The sequence below is a fragment of the Bubalus bubalis genome, chromosome 16, assembly GCF_019923935.1.
Source record: "Bubalus bubalis isolate 160015118507 breed Murrah chromosome 16, NDDB_SH_1, whole genome shotgun sequence".
Lineage (NCBI taxonomy): Eukaryota > Metazoa > Chordata > Mammalia > Artiodactyla > Bovidae > Bubalus > Bubalus bubalis.
In genome coordinates, this window is record NC_059172.1 from 8,444,508 (window position 1) to 8,458,310 (window position 13,803).

A 13,803-nucleotide genomic window follows, 5' to 3' on the forward strand; every position below is an offset into this window, starting at 1 on the left:
GCTCTGGTGAGGACTCCTTTCCTGGCTGATAGATGACCACCTTCTCTCTTCTCGCTGTGTCCTCACATGATGGAGAAAGAGAGTAAGGTCTTTCTCTCTCCTTTATAAGGCCAGAGTCCTTCTGGATTAAGGTCCCAGTTTTACGACCTCATTTATTAACCTTAATTACCTTTTAAAGACCCTGTCTCTCGGGGGTGGGGTTTCAGCATGTGAATTTGAGGGAGCTCCGTCTGGAGCAGAGCTTCTCCAGGCCACTGTGCGCACCCTGGCCCTCTGCGGAGCAGAGCTGCCCGTTTTGTCTCGTAGAGTCTCTTCACGGACACGGAGTGCTAATCACAGGGCTCAAAGACACCTCTTTCCCAACTCTTTATCCTCTCGTTTCACCGCCACCCACCCCGCCCTGAGCCCTGTGACTGGTGTAGGTAGCATCTTTTTCAGTGGGGAATCTTTAAAATTAAAGGCGTCTTGTGTCTTGGCACCCACCGCTGGCAGCCAGGCTTGCTGCCTGAGGAGGCACGTCAGTCTAGAAAAATAAGAGGCCCCCGCTTCCCTCCTGGCAGTTGTGCCTGGGTGAGAGTGTGATAAACTGCCCGACACTCCACTGCAGGGAAAGAAGGAGCCAGGGCCAGGCCGGCAGCCAGGAGAACTCGATGGACAGAAACTCCTTTCTCTCCCATCAGCCGCCCAGCCTATCACCGCTGGAGTTCCTCTCCTCACCCCAGCCCCTGGAGAATCTTGTGAGCCCTCCCAGGTCATCTTCAGCTCTCCTCGTTGCTTTTCCAGCCTCTACCTGGCAGAGGAGGCTCTCGGGCCAGAATAGAACGAGATGTGGGCCTCTCTGGCTCAGTGGGAGCTTTGTCCTGTTAGCCTTCTGAGCTCCAGGCAAATAAGAACATCAGCTTGCCCTCATTTGCCTCTCTCCTGGCCCCATGGCTGTAGGGAAGACCTAGTGGTGAGAGCCTCCACTCATGTCCTGAGCACTGAGCGCGCCCTTCAGACAGGGCAATCTGGTGAGGACTCCTTTCCTGGCTGGTAGACAACCACCTTCTCTTTTCTCTCTGTCTCCTCACATGCCCTTCAGATAGGGCAGGCTGTGGCACTGGGCGTCTCCAAGGCCATCTTAGCCCCCGCCTCGTACGGCTGAAGAGTATGCGGAACTCACGGCCTGTGACTGGTGTGTCTATGTTTTTGCTTCTCTCAGCCCCCAAGAGGAGCCAGGTAGGCTCTGGGCGATGGAAGAGGCTAAAGGCGCCACTCCAGGCATCGGGGCTGTTGGAGATAACATCCGGCTGCTCTGCACTGAGCATCCTCATGGACCGTCTCTTCCCAGCCTCAGCCCAGCCCCAGGAGAGAGGAAGGAAGGAAAGGGAGCGAGGGGTTCTGGCCATTCTCTAACGCCTTCCACTCTGTCTCCTCCCAACTGATTTCCAGGGCCTCAAACTCTGGTGTTGAGTACTACTGGGACCAGCTGAACGAGACGGTCTTCACTGTTCACTCCAGCAGCCGAAGCAGCGAGAGGCCTGGGTGAGTTTGTGAAGGAGGCAGCCCGCCGTCCCTCCCGCTCCAGTGGGGTCCAGAGCGGTGCCCTCGGACCTGGCCTGGGGGCTCCGTGGGTGTCCCTTCTCAACAAGATCAGCTCCCTTTTGCTCGACTTCACACTTTGAGCTTTTGTACAAGGTTTTGTTCAAGAAAAGTGTTTCATGGCTAAGAAACAGAACAGAACCTCTGCCCTCTGAGTCTTGACTGAAGACCAGCTAGGACCCCATCCAGCCCCCCAGTCCTGGCCGTGGTGTCCGGGGGGAGCTGCAGTGAAGAGAGAGCTCTGGAGAGGGATGTCCTCCCTAGGAGATTGCTCACGGGCAGCCTCCCTCGTGACCCAGGCCTCAGGGACCAAACTGCCCAGAGCTGCAGCCCAGGGACAAACCCTCCCCAGGGGCCACTTAGTAGGAACCTGGTGCTGGTCCTCCCATCATTTAATTCATTAATGGAGACAGAATCATCCTGAGAAAACAAAGCACTGGGTCAGCGATAAAGCCAAAGCAGTCACTGCTTCCTCGAGGAAGTTCCAGGCACAGTCTCCAGAAACAGCTCCAGACAGGAGGGGTTGGTGCCCATCCTGAACAACATCATGGGCTCCCTCCGCTGCCACCCCTTGCTGTGCTGAGGGTCCATGCCCAGGAAATGCCCAAGAAAGGGGAGGTTAGCTTCGGTCCTGGGCCTCACTCATCGGCAGCTGGTGCGCCCTGCTTCTTAGGGTCTGTTTTCAGAAGGCCGTAAAGGAAGATCCTTTATAGCCTCAATAGGAGTCCTATTGAGTCCTATGTAGTGGAAGTTCCAAGAATTTAAACTGGAATCTTGTCAGCATGTAGTTAGAAGGAAGGAAAAGCTAAAGAGAGAGAGGGCCACTTCTGGCTGCTCACCCTTGGACCCGTGGCTTCTAGCCACTCAGCTGGTGGCTCTCTGAATGTTGAGTAAGTGTCTTTTAAGATCAGCCATCTCTGCCTCCCTAGAAAGGCCCTCACGGTTTGAGTGACTGGACCAGCTGTCTTTGCAAAAGATGGATGGTTCTCCCACCTCCTTTTCACTGTCCCAGGACATGGACTGAACTGAAGGAGAAGGACATGTACAAGTTAACCAGCAGCAGGAGGCCACTGTGGGAGTGGGCCTTAGCCTGCAGGCCCTGGTCCGGGATGTGCCGAGCTCGGGCGCAGAGCAGGCAGGGCTCTGTGGGGCCGCTGTCCCCAGCCCTGCCTGACTCCCGTCCACCTTTCTGTCGCTAGAACCAGCAGAGCCACGTGGAGGACAGACAGAGACATGGGCCTGATGAATGCCATCGGCCTGCAGCCCCGGAACCCCACCACGTCGGTGACGTCTCAGGGCACCCAGACTCTGGCCCTGCAGCTGCAGAATGCGGAGACCCAGACGGAGCGGGAGATACAGGAGCCGGGGGTGGCGGCTTCAGGTCCTGGTGAAGGTAGGAGCCATGTAATACTAGAGGGGGAATGAGCCAGGGAGGAGGGAGTTTGGTGGTGAGGACCATTCTCGCCACTCCCTGAGGCTCCTGCCCCATGCGGACAGTTGGTCCTGGGAGCACACCACAGCCACCAGGGTGGGCACCCCTCCCATGGTACCTCCTTGGGCAGAAGTATCACTTCCCTGATCTGGGCCACCTATTGCAGCCTCCCGGCCACTCTTAGACTTGGGCCGGCCCCCACCAGGGACCCTGACCTCCTTATCCTCTAAAACTTGGAGGGCTCAGAGAGTCACCGGGTCAGAAAAGGCAAGAGGGACACCCTGCTGCAAGCTCACATGCCAGACAGCTGCCAGGGCAACCCCCCACCCTCCCCCCCCGGGGTAGGTGTCTCCCCTCTCCAGGCCAGCCGAGTCGGGAGGCTCTTACACACACGCGTCCTTCACGGCCATTGGGGCTGCAACCTGGCTCACTATCAGCCCTTTCCTCTCACCTGTGGCAGGTGTGGCTGGGCCGTGGCTCTGTACTGGCCTCATACTGCTGAGAACCAATTAGCACCTCCCTGCGTAGCGCTCAGCGCTCGGCCCCCTTCGGAGTGTGTCGGCAGCTGTGTTAAATAGGCTGTTCTCACCCGGTCACTCTCTTTGCCCCCTGCCCGGCCCCTGGCTGCTCCCGGCTCCAGATGCGGCAGCCTCCAGACAGCCCCGTCTTCTCTAGGTCTGTGGTAAGCCACCTGCTCAGGAGAGACCAGGAGAAGACAGGTGTACTTCAGGCAGAGGAGCAGATCTGCCTGTGTGCCCTCACGGCACAGCCTGTATGCTGCAGCCCCGCCCCGGGCACTGTCCCGTGGCTGCTGCGAGCTGCCACGTCTTACAGCCACGTCCCCTTTCGGTCTGTGCCCCGGCCGCTTCCTCCATCTGCTGGGTAGAAACCCCCGGTGTGGGTGGAGCGGCCCGAGCCTCTCCGAGGAGGAGAGCGCGCGAGTGCCTCCCGCCAGCCCCGGGCAGAGTCCTGGTCTGGGTGGCCCCTCTGCCACGATCGCGTGGCCCCTTCTTGTTCTCCCGGCGTCAGCTGCTGCAGCTGCCGAGACAGACAGGCCTTGGTGCTTCCCCGAGGAGCTGCAGTCTAGAGCAGAGGCAGGCACCCAGCGGGTAGTGACTTCTCGTGGTTAGAACCTCTGCACTGCAGAGGAGGGGGAGCCACAACCTGGCTGTGGGGCTCGGGGAGGACTCCTGGAGGAGGCGACCTTCCGGGATGAGAAAACGCCAGGCAAAGTGGGGTGCGGAGGAGGACAGGCACTGCTCACGGAGGGGACGGCAGCTGCAAGGGCGCCAAGCTCAAAACCATTAGAGTCTGCACCAAGGACCACTGCGGGCTCTTGTTTGTGGCCGGTCAGCACATGTTGAGAACTGAGGCTGGACGCGCGGCAAGGGCAGGTTACAGGGAGCTGGTTCGGGAGGGAGGCCTCCGCCCCGAAGGTCAAGAGCAGCAGGGCCGCCCACCTGAGAAGAAGGGCGTCCTCCTGTGTTTGCACCTGCCAAGGACGCCTTGATTATTTCCTGACTCCCATCAGCTTTTCTCTGACCTCTAGTCAATTATGATTGTGAGGGCCTTCATGTTTGAGGGTGGGGAGGATGGGCTGGCAGGAGGCAAGAGAGTCTCTTTTCCAGTTTCAGAAGCCAGAACTTCATTCTCTCCCAGTCTCCTCCCCGCAAAGCAGAGCGGTTGGTGGAGGGCAAGCCCTTCAGAGGGGCAGTCGGGAGGGGAGCTGTGGCCGAGTAGCTCAGATAGCTCACTGCATCTCTGTGGCCTAGCGACCTTTGCCTGGAGCTCTGGACCTCTGGACCTCTGGCTCTGAAAGGGACAATGTCATAGTCCCTTGCAGAAAGCCCATGCCTAGAAAAAAGGGGAGCAGATGCATGGGGCTTAGACCAACAAGCCAGCCTCTTCTCTGCTGGGGTCAGGAGCCTTGTCCTGGGGTGCTTCATCCCTGACCGCCATCCGCTGCTGCCTCTCTGGTAGGGGAAGCAGGAGTCAGGAGTCTCCTCGGGCTCAGACTTCTCCCTGGTCTGCTTTTCCCATCTAACAGGCAAGCACAGCAGCTTTCTCTCTCTCTCTCTCTCGCACTCACACACACACATCTCCCCTCCCCTCCTCTCCCCCCAACCCCCACCCCCAGTCAGCAAACTAGTGGCCACGTCTGCAGAAGCACGTGGAAGAAACCGCTTATCAAGCTGGGTAACGCTTCTTCTGGGCCCCGTGGGGGTATCCCGTGCACGCCTCCACATGCCAGGGGCCCGGGCACCTTGGGGTGGGCAGCGGACTCCACTTGCAGCAGTTGCCACTCTGTGCCCCTCGCTGAGCCCTTTCCCACTGGCTAGCGCTGAAGGGTTCTTAGCTACTCCTCATCTTCTTGTTGGGTAGGAATTTTATTAAAATCCATGCAGTTCTGTCTAGGACTTCCCAGAGGAGCCCTCCATGGGGGGAGTTGGCAGGTGTTGACTTTTTTTGCTGGTCCAGCTTTAAAGCTTCCCTGCCCTGTCACTCCAAAAGCGAGGGGAGGCATCCCCGGGCTCTGTGCTTGCTCCTAGCACTGCCACCGTGCCTGCCTGGCATGCAGTGGGCCCTCCGCAAGTGTGGAACGAATGAAATGAGCCGGGGCGGGGCCCTGTCCCCCAGCTTGGCTGTGCCTCACTGTTCGGGGAGCCCACGGCTCTGCCTCTGACCACTGGGAAAGGTTGTCTGGACCTTTCTGTTGTCTGGGGAAGCTGATAGTATGGCTGCAGGAACCTGGTCCGTGGATCAGGGAAAGCAACCGTGAGGGTGAGGGACAGGGTGCCCCAGAGATCAGGACGGGCAGCTCCTCCCCTGACACAGCCTGGCCGCCCTCTTCCGGGCGGGGAAACCCCAGAACTGGCCACCACGGGGAGTTCCTGATGCCACCCTGGCCTCTGCATCCAGAATGTACCTTGCCAAGGAAATGATCTTCTGTCAACACAAAATCAGTCTCCCATTTTTCAAAGACAAAAAGAAATGCTTCTGCTGCAGGGAAGGTGACAGCAAACAAGTCCTGTGGCCGCCCAGCTTCCGGAGCTTAGCCTGGGTCCCTGACCGCAGCTCACCCCGCAGGCCCCCAGGGTGTTCTCCTCTGGAGGAACGTGCTGGCGGCCCACCGGGGCTGTCAGCCTCGGCTCAGAGCTCCCAAGCGGGAGGCCCAGCTCACAGCTCTGGCTGAAGCTCCCCGCACCCAGCCCTGAGGAAACCGTTAGTGTGTATGTTTTGAACACTTCTATCCAATCTTAATTATTGAGTACTTTAGTACTAGTGTTGAATTAGGCGCCAGGAATCCAGAGGGAATCAGATTCAGAGATGAAGCCACGCCTCTTCTCTCACACCTGAAGTCCAGAAAGGAGACAGACGTGTAAGTGCGCCCGCAGAGCAGGGGCAACACGTGGCCAGTTTTGAGGTTCCCTGAAGGCTGGAATGCCTGTAGGTTGTCTGGGAGCCCTGGAGTCACCCACACAGTCATTTGACAGGTAGACTTCAAGTGCGAGCCCAAAGGGGATCAGAACGCAGTCTGAGGCCATCAGGGACCCGGAGCCGAGAAGGGAGAGACTCTGTTGTGGAGAGGTGCGGGCCCTGCGGGGCTCAGAGCAGAGGCAGCCGCGCCCAGCAGGGCCCGGGGCGGGGGTTGCCCTTGAGAATAAGTGGCCTTGGGCCACTGGGCAGCGGGCCGGTGTGTGACGGGGAGGACCTCCACGTTGTGTGTGGGCAGGGGTGTGCACACCCATGGCGGTGCTGAGTCTGGGGGTGGGGGAAGAGGGGTGGCCAGGGAAGCAGCTGGGACCCCACCGGAAGGCCTGTGGGCTGACAGTGAGCGTCCTCCCCACTTCGAGGACTCGGGATTGCTGTGTTTTGAAGAGTATGGACTCGGCCAGAACCCAGTGGCTCCAAGCAGAATTAGGGCAGCAGTAGTAGCTGCCTGGAGGCTGGGTGGAAGGGGAGAGAAGCCCACAGACCCGTTCAGACAAACAGTCCGGCTGCAGTGACAGGCGGCTGGGACCGCAGGTACCGGTGCAGCGGGAACAGACAGGAGGGCCCAGAGTCAGGTGCCCACAGCTGTGCTGGGGCCTAACTGTGACAGCTCCCTGAGGGCCCCGAGCGGCCCTGCCCGGCCCCCAGAGTGAGGTACGGGAAAAGAGCAGAGTGTTCAGTGGGCACGGCGCCCAGCCAGGGAGCGCCAGTGCCAGCAGGCCGTGGGCCAGCCCGCTGCACACCTCTGACCAGGCTGGGGAGCCTCGGTACATGGAGCGCTTGGAAAACCGTAGGGGTGGCAGTGAGCGCAGGGGTCCCCCGGGCCCTCCCCCGGCAGCCCTTTCAGCTCACAGAGTAGACGCTTTGCTGGCAGTGAGGCCCTGGGTGCCCTTTCCTCCCACTCCTTACCCGCCGCTGGACGGCTTTTCCCATGAGCTGCCTAAGGGGGAAGCGCCTAAAGGCAGCTGTCTTGAGGGGCTGGAGGTGGGAGGGTAGAATTTACCAGAAAATCTGGAGAAAAGCAAAAGCCTCGGCGGAGCCCCTGCTTAGCACTGGGGAGTGCTGTCTCCCCGAGGAGGGAGCGCCAGCACATGCCACCATGCACTCGCGAGGACGGAGGGGCCTACTGGGACGTCGGCACAGCTGGGTGGCCAGACGGTGCCTGGATGCCCAGCTCTGACCAGGCAAGGAGGGACAAGGCGCTGGACGGTGCGGCAGCAGAGAAAGTCTTGCAGAGATAGCAACTGACAACAAATAGCGCCAAAAGTTCAAAACTCACCACGGAGCTGCCCAAACTGCAGAGTTCCCAGGTGGCCATCAGATCGCCAAAGGACACAAACCTGTCCATAGTTTGGTAGAGCGGCCCTGGCAGCCTGAGAGCCTTGATCATAGCTGCCCACAGGCTTAGACTACTTAACTGCCCAGTGAGGGCTGAGCACAAGCGAGCAGCCCAAGCTAGAGAAAGGCCCCTCGGGTGGGGCTCTTCCTGCAGAGCCCGGGTTACTGATGACAGCCACCACGGAGCACCCGCTGTGGACCAGATGCTTAACGGGCATCATCTCATTCCCTCCGCCTGGCACTGTGCAGGCTGGATGTTTTCATCCCTCTTTTGCAAGTCAGAAAACTGAGGAATGTGGGTGGCAAGGGATTTATCCACGGTCACACAGCTAAGTGAATGGCAGGACGGAGATCTTAGCCAGTGTCCTCTGCCCCCTACAAGGATATGCTCAGGCCCTTGGGGAAGGAGCAGGACCTTCTGTGTCCCTCCCTCAAGGTGCAGACTGAAACGTCAGGCCGAGGCAGTGGCTGCCTCCAGGGAAACATGAGGGTATCAGATATCCAGCCCCGCGAGAAGAGTACGAGGGGATAACGTGGGACAATAAGAGGAGACAGAATGCCTTCGAAGGAACCCTTGAAAATCGTCTTCCTCCTGTGCTTTTAGAAAGGGACATAAACAGAACGATGAAGAGAGAGAACACAGCTCTGAAAAGGTCCCGAGCAGAGCGTTCGTCTCCTAGCCACACCCTGTGCAGCGCCCTCGCTTTCTGAACACCGGGCGTGGACCCTTTCCCAGGCCCAGGTCTACTAGGCTGTGTGCGACAGGGAGGGACAGACACCACCAGTTCTCTGGGCCGCCTCCATGGGATGCAAGACCAGCCTACCTCTGGTGTCCAAGGGGTTAAAGGCAGACTCCCAGCTTCCGGTCCAGGCCTGCTCTTACCCTGCTGAGCAGTCTCAGCCCCCTAGGCTGAAGTGTAAATTAGGATTGTTTGGGGCGTCTTATCTGGCTTCCAAGTCCCTGACTTGATTTTTTTTTTTTTTTTTTCCTTTTGACTGCACTGTGCAGCATGTGGGATCTTAGTTCCCAGACCAGGGATGGAACCTGTACACCTGCTGCATTGGAAGCAGAGAGTCTTAATCCTTGAAATCCACTTGGTTGATTCCTGAACCCAGGGGTTGGTCACTGCCCTGTTTCTGCCTGTAGCTAGAATCCGCCCGCTCCTCCTAGCACTGTCCTGCCTGACTCAGAGGCCCAGGCCAGCAGCTGATTCCCTCCCTCCCTTCTGCCTTGTACTTTCCAGGGGAGGGCTCGGACTACGGGGCCAGCGGGGAAGACGCGCTCAGCAGGATCCAGCGGCTGATGGCTGAAGGGGGCATGACAGCCGTGGTGCAACGGGAGCAGAGCACCACCATGGCCTCCATGGGCGGCTTCGGAAACAACATCATTGTCAGCCACCGCATTCACCGCAGCTCCCAGACGGGCACGGAGCCGGGGGCCGTGCGCACCCCCTCGCCGCAGCCCTCCACCTCTCGGGGACTGCTCCCGGAAGCCGGGCAGCTGGCAGAGCGAGGCTTGAGCCCCCGGACAGCCTCCTGGGAGCGGCCCGCTACCCCTGGGCGGGAGTCCGCCCTGCCCTCCTCCTCCCCGGCCCCTCCTCCTGCCCCCCTCCCCAGCACCGAGGGACCAACCCCGCCGCGCTGCGACCTGACCAACAGCAACCACCTTCCTGATGGCGGGGGCAGCCGCAGGGGGGAGGCGGCGGGCCCCAGCGGGGAGCCACGGGACAGGTAGAGACAGGCGTGCCCTGTGCCTCCCCGTGAACCGCTGAGCAGAAACCGGACCTCACAGCTGACTGGGAACTGAGCGCACAGAAGAGCCGCGGGCTGCGTCAGGGAACAGGAGCGCGAGGGTGGGGGTCAGGAGGGCGTCCATCCGGGGCAGCAGGGAGTGAGGCGGTGCAAGGGGCCAGGCTTGCCTCCGGGGACTAGACCCTTCCAGGATCTGGGGCCCAGGGGAGTCACAGACTGCCGTGCTCACTGCGAGTGGAGGAGGAGGTGGGTATCCCTGCCACGCACCCCCCGCCCCTTCTAGAACCAAGGCTCAAGGGACTCAGCCCTGGGCAGAGAGCCCCCAGGAGGGTGAACAGTCTTCCAGATCTGGGCCCGACCATCCTGGCCGGTGGCCAGTGGAGCGGCTGCCCCCTGTTCACCTTGCAGGCAGAGCCACTAGGAGCCCTCAAGCAGGAGGAGCAGCCCGGCCCCCAGAAACCATCTCCGTCTCTGAGCCTTCCAGAGCTTCAGCCTCTTGATCATCTCCCCCCCCAGAGACCACAGTCAGGAGTCAGGCCTGGCTCCCAGATTCCTGAGCACAGGGACTTCCGCACTTACCAGTGGGGGACAGCCATGGAGTGGAGGGGGCAGCCTGCTTGCCCAAGACAGGATGGAGTCAAGGGACAGTGGGCAGGTCCTCACTCAGGAGGGGGGGTGTAGGCTGGCCAGCCCCCAGGGCTTGTCCACCAAGCTCCTCCTTCCCCACCACCCCAAGGCCCTCAGAGCAGCACCTGTGGGTGTCAGTGTTAGCTGAGCCTAGGCCAAAGCCAGCCCAAGGCTGGGGGAGGGGTGAGACTCCGGGTCAGAATGTGAGGTCTTGGTCTGTGATTTAAGGTGTTGCATGTGGAATCTTGAACTGTACGTGTAGTTTCTAGTGGAGAAATCAAGGCTCTGATTATTTTGTTTTTAGTATGAAAAATGTGATTACTTTTCTGTTTGTAACTCATCATAGAAACATTGTGGTGGGAGAGGGGATGGTCTGACTGCTAATGAGGGAAACACCAAAGATCTACATCATTAAAATGATGACATGCCCCTCACCGGTCTCCTCTCTGTTTCCACGGCGGATGGAGGGAGGGGGTAGCGGTGGGCGCGGGGGCTGTGGAGCTGAGCCGCCCCGGCACTGAGCACTGCCTCCGGTGCTGCTGATGCCTCAGCAGAAGCCACTCAGGTAAGGGCTGCTGCCTCGGCTTCATGCTGCGTCTGTGTCCCGCCACTGCCTGCTTCCAGGGGCCTGCTGAGGTTTGGGGCACCCTTGACAGTAACAGGTGGGTAAGAATGGTGGGAGGTCACTCATCTTGGTTGCTTCCTACTCAGGATGATGGGCCTGGAGTGAAGAAATCACTGACCAAAAAGCTGGCTCCCCTGCAGTCCTGGAAAGCACATGTCATGGGTGTCTGGGGTGGCCAGCAGGGAGCTGGGCCTCACCTACAGGTACCCATCCCCCCAACCAAGATGCCGTGCGCTGGGGGCTTGGGTTTCCCTTTGCTTTGTGTCAGGGCAGTGGCCCAGGGGTCTGCTGTGGCCATGGGTCTTGGCCATTGAGTTTTAAACCAGTTAGCAGAAGGATTCTTGTCCCCCGTCTCACAGCGGGGACGCGGAGATCAGAGCCACCCCCAGGGCTTTTTGCAGCAACAAGTACTTCTCAAGGAACTTTTGTGTGTTCAACTCTCTCCCAGACGCTGTGGGGCATACAGAAGTCTGCTGTGCCCCAGCAGAGAGAGAACCACAAGATTAAAGCAAATAATATGAAACCATGTGAAGAATTATATGGTGAGGAGCACTAGAATTTTATTTCAAGTATTACTACAGCACGCTCTGGACCAAGAGGCACGTCAGCTGTGTGACCTTGGGCAGGCCACTTGCCTTTCCTCTTGCTTCACTGTTTCCGGATAGGAGGTAGGGCTTGTTCCCTGCAGCCTCCTAAAGTTACTTCCAGCTCTGAGAGCACTGGAGTGGCAGGAGGAGGCCTCCTTGAAGAGGTGAGATTTGAGCTACACGTTAAAGGATGCAAGGAGAAGGGCGCCCCCTGCAGTGCCTGCCCTCCACCCAGTCCTCCCCTCAGAGGGAGGAAGAATTTGTGGTCTGAGTGGCAGCTCTGAATTTGTTGATTGTAGAACGTGTGCTGAGGATTCAGTGTTTATCGTATCAGACCTTACCTCAAACCCTCTGTGGTGGATACACCCAGACCACACAGCTCACTGGTGGAGCCAGGGTCTGAACCCAGATGGGACCCTGATGTGCTCTGTTACTTTGGGGGGGAAAGGGGTATGAAGAGGCCTTGTGGATGAAGTGACCTAAATTCAGTCCTGCCTAGGCTTGCCTCTGTCCTTACTGGCCAAGCATGAACCCAGCCCCTACCTGTTGGAGGCCCCTGTCAACAGCTCCCATCCCCACACCATCCCCTTTCCTTAGAAAGCCCTTGTGTGCATAGGTAGAGCCTCCATGGGCCCCCTTGCTTATCATGATAAGGCTGCAGGGTCAGTGGGGCAGAGCTCAGCAATCACAACTGGAGATGAAGCAACAGGTTCCCAGCAGTTCTGTGGACCCAAGATGGGTTTCCCTCATGGCTCAGTTGGTGAAGAATCCACCTGCAATGCAGGAGACCTGAGTTCAATCCCTGGGTTGGGAAGATCCCCTGAAGAAGGGAAAGGCTACCCACTCCAGTATTCTGGCCTGGAGAATTCCATGGACTGAACAGTCCACGGGGTCACCAAGACTCGGACGTGACTGAGCGACTTTCAATATGCCTGTGGACCCAGCTGGATCAAAGATAGAGAGTAAAGACTAAACCAGGTCCCCTGGTTCCTGGCTCTGCTCTCCACAGTTCACGTGGGATCTGGAATTGGGGGATGCCCAAGGCCCTACCTACCCCACCATAGGCATTTTGGAAAAACGTGAGCAGCTTTGCCCAACAGCTTCTGGAGGAATTCAGGGGAGTTGTTGGAGGAGACTTTTCTAGTTTCTGCGGCCTCCAGTGGCCTTGTTTCCTCATCTGACAGTTCATCCCAACCTGCATGTGTGTACAAACACACGCTTTCACCCTCCTAGAAGGACCCCCGGGCCCTAGGAGGGACATGAAAAAGGGAAACCAGTGCAAACAGCCATCTAATTGTCACATGAACCAACCAAGGCTGTTTCCTCTTCTGTGAGGTGGGGGCAAGAACAGCAGGGCCTTTCCCACGCTTTGGTTATGGGAATCATGGGAGACCAGATCGTTCAGGTAAAAGACGATGGCTTGCTTCTCACTTTCGCCCAGGCCGCCAGCTGCAGCCCTCGGGTTCACACAGAGGGCTCCACACGAAGAGCACCACGGGGCTGGCTCCTGCCTGAGTTTCCGCCCCTTTTCTGGCAGCTCCTGCTGCCTCCTCCGCTGCGGTACGCCCTCCACCTCCCCGCGCCCAGCACACACAGCCCCCCGCCCAACCCGTGGAGGAGGGGCGGGACTTGAATTGTTTTTTCAAGCAAAGAAACCATCCGTCTTAAGGTTTAATCGGATGTTCGCGCTCAGAGAGTTTGGGGTGACAAGCCCCGGGGCCCGGGCATTGTGATGGGGCGGGGGGCGAGTCGGACCTTGGCCGGCCGCAGGAAGGGCGGTCTCGGGGGAGGCAGGAAAGCTGGTGCCTGCAGGCGGAGCAGAGCCGCCGAGGTCAGCGCCGAGGTGGCGCTCTCCGAGGTGCTGAAGCCTCCCAGCGCTCATCCCTCGAGCGCCCCAACCGGCGCTCCCGCTCCGGGGTAGGCAAGGCCCCGAGCCCCGGGGCTTTGGCCCGCGCGGTTCACGGACACCTCAAGAGACCAGCAGTTCTCTCCCTCGAGGGTCTCGTTCCGGGTTCCACCCCAGGTGACCTTGGGCACTCGGATTTCCCTCACAGGCATCGGAGAACTTGCCCTCCAGGCCAGATGGGCGCTGCGTCCTGTCCCCGGGGCTGGAGAAAGGCCGCGCACCAGCTCCCCGGCTTGGAGGGCGGGAGCAGGAAGCCGGGCGGCAAGAATGGGGGTCGGGCGGGGTTGCGTGAGATAAGCCAGCTCCTCTCTCCCTAGGGACTGTCGCCTAGCTTCTCTCTCCAGCGCCTTTCCAGGCCCCGACGGCGCCCCCTCTTCCCTGGCTGCCTGGCGGCCGATACTCCGTCTCGAGGCTCGAAACTGGGCTCGAAACTCCGGCCCTCGGCTCTTTGCCCCGACGGAAC

General features: G+C 59.4%; 1 protein-coding gene across 10 annotated transcripts in view; it reads left to right on the forward strand.

The window, feature by feature from the left end:
* AMBRA1 (autophagy and beclin 1 regulator 1) overlaps window positions 1-10,656 on the forward strand; it is a 172,445-nt gene extending 161,789 nt beyond the window's left edge. For all 10 annotated transcript variants that reach the window (XM_006042382.3, XM_006042384.3, XM_006042387.3 and 7 more), the window contains 3 exons: window positions 1,432-1,524; window positions 2,781-2,974; window positions 9,088-10,656. In XM_006042382.3, coding sequence (XP_006042444.1) covers window positions 1,432-1,524; window positions 2,781-2,974; window positions 9,088-9,578 — 778 coding nt within the window. In that variant the 3' untranslated portion in view covers window positions 9,579-10,656. The remainder of the gene's footprint in view (window positions 1-1,431; window positions 1,525-2,780; window positions 2,975-9,087) is intronic.
* The last annotated feature ends 3,147 nt before the right edge of the window (window positions 10,657-13,803 follow it).